Source organism: Eimeria maxima, genomic scaffold (assembly GCF_000499605.1).
Source record: "Eimeria maxima Weybridge genomic scaffold, Emw_scaff661, whole genome shotgun sequence".
In the NCBI taxonomy this organism is placed as follows: Eukaryota; Apicomplexa; class Conoidasida; order Eucoccidiorida; family Eimeriidae; genus Eimeria; species Eimeria maxima.
In genome coordinates this window covers 7,778-11,440 of record NW_013563932.1, presented here as the reverse complement: position 1 = coordinate 11,440, position 3,663 = coordinate 7,778, and the positions used below count along the sequence as shown (strand labels likewise).

The 3,663-nt window shown below is 38.8% G+C and overlaps 1 protein-coding gene across 1 annotated transcript; it reads left to right on the top strand.

Moving 5' to 3' along the window:
* Positions 1–1,391: 1,391 nt before the first annotated feature.
* EMWEY_00040360 (hypothetical protein, conserved) lies at positions 1,392–3,606 on the top strand (the record flags this gene model as incomplete). Its single annotated transcript, XM_013478770.1, has 5 exons — positions 1,392–2,266; positions 2,508–2,622; positions 2,876–2,968; positions 3,212–3,319; positions 3,556–3,606. The coding sequence occupies 5 exons, from the start codon at positions 1,392–1,394 to the stop codon at positions 3,604–3,606; spliced, it is 1,242 nt and encodes a 413-aa protein (XP_013334224.1).
* Between the last annotated feature and the right edge of the window lie 57 nt (positions 3,607–3,663).

The window sequence follows — 3,663 nt, the reverse complement described above, 5'->3', positions numbered from 1 at the left end:
AATAATAATTGCTGCTGCTGCTGCTGCTGTTGCTGCATTAAATATTATTATTTAATTGAAATAAATAAATAAATAAAAATAAATAAAAAATAAAAAATAAAAAAATAAAATTTATTTTTTTATTTCTTATTTTTACGAGGTGTACGTACACCTCAATAAATGGACCACTGGGCATTTATTTCTCTATTAAAGAAAAAAAGAAAAAAAGAAGAAAAAAAGAGAAATAATTACTTAATTAGTTAATTAATTAATTAATTAATTAATTAATTAATTAAATATAAATATAAATAATAATATTTAATTAAAAAATACACATTTTAATTAATTAATTACCCCCTGACGGCGATTAGATCACCAGCTCCTGCTGCTGCTGCTGCTGCTGCTGCTGCGCCTGTGTGTCTCACCGCGCTGCTGCTGCTGCTGCTGCTGTTGCTGCTGCTGCTGCAGCAACTGCAGCACGAATAAACGTGCGGCATTTTTGCTTTTTTTCTGAATAATTTTCTGATTTTGTATTTTTTGGCTTTTTACAAATAAATAAATAAAGAAGAAAGATAAGCAATATTATTATTATTATTATTATTAACAGCAGCAGCAGCAGCAGCAGCAGCGGCTATAGCAGCAGCAATAGCAGCAGCAATAGCAGCAGCAGGAGCGACAGCATATGCAGCAGGGTTATTTTATGTTTTTTTTTCCTCTTTTTTATTAAAAAGGTTAATTTTTGTTTATTTAATTAAATAAATAAAATAAATAAACAAAAATAAATATATAAATTGAATATTTCTTGCGGTGTATCTCTGAGGTGTATATACACCACACACATTGCTGCTGCTGCTATTGCTGCTGTTGCTCGTGTTGCTGCTGGTGGTTACTTTCCTTCTGCTGCATATTTTTTGATTCTTTTTCTTTATTTTTTATTATTTATTATTTATAAGTCTATAAAAGGACTTTTTCCTTCTTTTTTCTTCTTTTTTTCTCCTTTTTCCCCCTTTATTCATCATTACCTGTACATACACCCGGTGGCGGTGACGCGCAGACGTTTCTTCTTCTTGATTAAGAAATAAATAAATAAAAGAAATAAATTTAATTTAATTTAATTTAATTCTTTTTTATTTATTTATTTATTTATTTATTTCCTTTTTATGACAGTAATTTCCCTCTTATTTATGGTGTATATACACCTCAATATTAACAGCTGTCTTCCTACAATAAATCATTAAATAATTAACCCTTTTTTTTCTCATTATTATCCCTTTTTCCTCCTTTTTCTTCTTTTTCTTCCTTTTTAACAATTAAAGGGCAGCTTTAATTAATTAAATAAATTATTTATTTATTTATTTATTTATTTATTTGTTTATTTATTTAATAAAGTTTTTTCTGTAATAAGAGGGAAAATGAGAAAGGGAAGAAGTGACGCGCCGCGGGTGTACACCCCACAGGATCTGCAGCAGCAGCAGCAGCAGCAGCAGCATCAACATCAGCAGCAACAGCAGCACCAACAGCGTCAACAGCAGCGTCAGCAGCGTTTGCTGCGTCAACAGCAGCAGCAGCAGCAACAACGGGAAGAGCAAGAACAGCAGCAGCAGCAGCAGCAGCAGCAGGTGCAGCATGCCCAGACAGCTCATGTACCTGTTGTTGTATTAGGAGCAACATTAGGGGGATTAGCTGCTGCAGTCGCGATTAGATCGCGTACAGGGAGAGCAGTCTGTGTCTTAGATATACAGCAGCAGCAGCAGCAGCAGGAGGAAGAAGAGCAGCAGCAGCAGCAGCAACAGCAGCAAGAAGAAGGTGAATTATGCCTTCTTTCTGCTAGGTGTATGGATGCCTTACGTGCAATTAATCATGATTTATATAGATCTGTTATTGCTGCTAGTAAGGAAGAGAATAATTATATTTCTTCTCGCTGCAGCAGCAGCAGCAGCAGCAAGAACAGCAGCAGCAGCAGCAGCAGCAGCAGCAGCAGCAGCGAGGTCCAAGTATGCTTATCTGCTGCTGCACTTAAGCAGCTACTAACAGAGCAACTAACAAGAAGCTCAGGGGGGGGAACTTCTTGTTTATGGTTATGTGGTCAGCTGCAGCAGGTATGGTCAGCAGCAACAGCAGCAGCAGCAACAGCAGCAACAGCAGCAGCAGCAGCAGCAGCAGCAGCAGCAGAGGAGGAGGAAGAAGAAAAGATTTACCTAAAATTAGAGGGAGGAATTATTATACAAACAAATCTTCTTGTTGTTGCTTCTGATCAAATACCCATCACACATCTACTTGATATACAGTAAGCAGCAGCAGCAGCAGCAGCAGCAGCAGCAACAGCAGCAGTTGATGCTGCTGCTGCTGCTGCTGCTGTTGTTGTTGTCTTTTCTTCAGCACTTTCTTATTAGTCGTTTTCTGTTGTTTCTTTCATCTCTATTAATTCATTATCCTTTCTCCTTGTGCTGCTGCTGCTGCTGTTGCTGCTGTTGCTGCTGTTGCTGCTGCTGCTGCTGCTGCTGCTGCTGCTGCTGCTGCTGCTGCAGGGAGGAGAATGGGTACGAGAAGTCTCCTCTTCCTTTTATTTCTGCTGAAGAAATTTCTCTGATTAATTTTAATTATAAAAAATTCAACACCATGAATTCTATGACTACTGCCTCCGTAAGAGGGAGCAGCAGCTGCAGCAGCAGCAGCAGCAGCAGCAGCAGCAGCAGCAGCAGCAGCAAGAGCAGCAAGAGCAGCAGCAGCAGCAGCAGTAGGAGGAGGAGTAGTAGTAGGAGTAGTAGAAGTAGTAGAAAGGCAGCTGGGAGGGCTGCTGTTGTAGTGCTAACAGAGGGTGTAGTGGTTAGGGTTTAGGGTTTAGGGTTTAGGGTTTAGGGTTTAGGGTTTAGGGTTTAGGGTTTAATGTGTGCAGACAGTGACGGGTAGCGATTCTCCTGGGACAGAAATTTCTTCTATTGTTGAAGGAAAGAGCGAAGCAGCATCCGAAGATTCTCTTACTACTCGCGTAAGGGTTTAGGGTTTAGGGTTTAGGGTTTAGGGTTTAGGGTTTAGGGTTTAGGGTTTATGGGGAGTTATATATTGATGTTAATTTTATTTTTACAAATTATATTCCCTGTTGATCATTTAATTCCCTACAGAAAGGTAGAAATACACAAAAAAAGTGTTTAGGGTTTAGGGTTTAGGGTTTAGGGTTTAGTGTTTAGGGTTTAGGGTTTAGGGTTTAGGGTTTATATATGTATATGTATAGAGTACAACATGTTTATCAACATTTATATCGGGTATAAAAAAGAGGGGAGAATTAAATTATAATTCGTGGGTATTCATGAAAGGAAAAGTTGTACTCACTGCTGCTGCTGTAAGTTTATACATCCTGCTGCTGCTGTTGCTGTTGCTGCTGCTGCTGCTGTTGCTGCTGTTGCTGCTGTTGCTGCTGCTGCTGTTGCTGCTGCTGTTGGTGCTGCTGCTGTGGGTGTTGCTGTTGTTGGTGTTGCTGCTGTTGGTTTGTTGCTGCTGTTGCTGTTGCTGGTTCTGTTGGTCTGCTCCTTCTGCTGCTGCATTTGCTGCTGCTGCTGCTGCTGCTGTTTGCTGCAGGCCCATCCTTGGGCTTCTGGATTATCTGATGGTCTTGAATTGGTAAAATAAATAAATAAATAAATAAATAAATAAATAAATAAATAAATAAATAAATAAATAAATAAA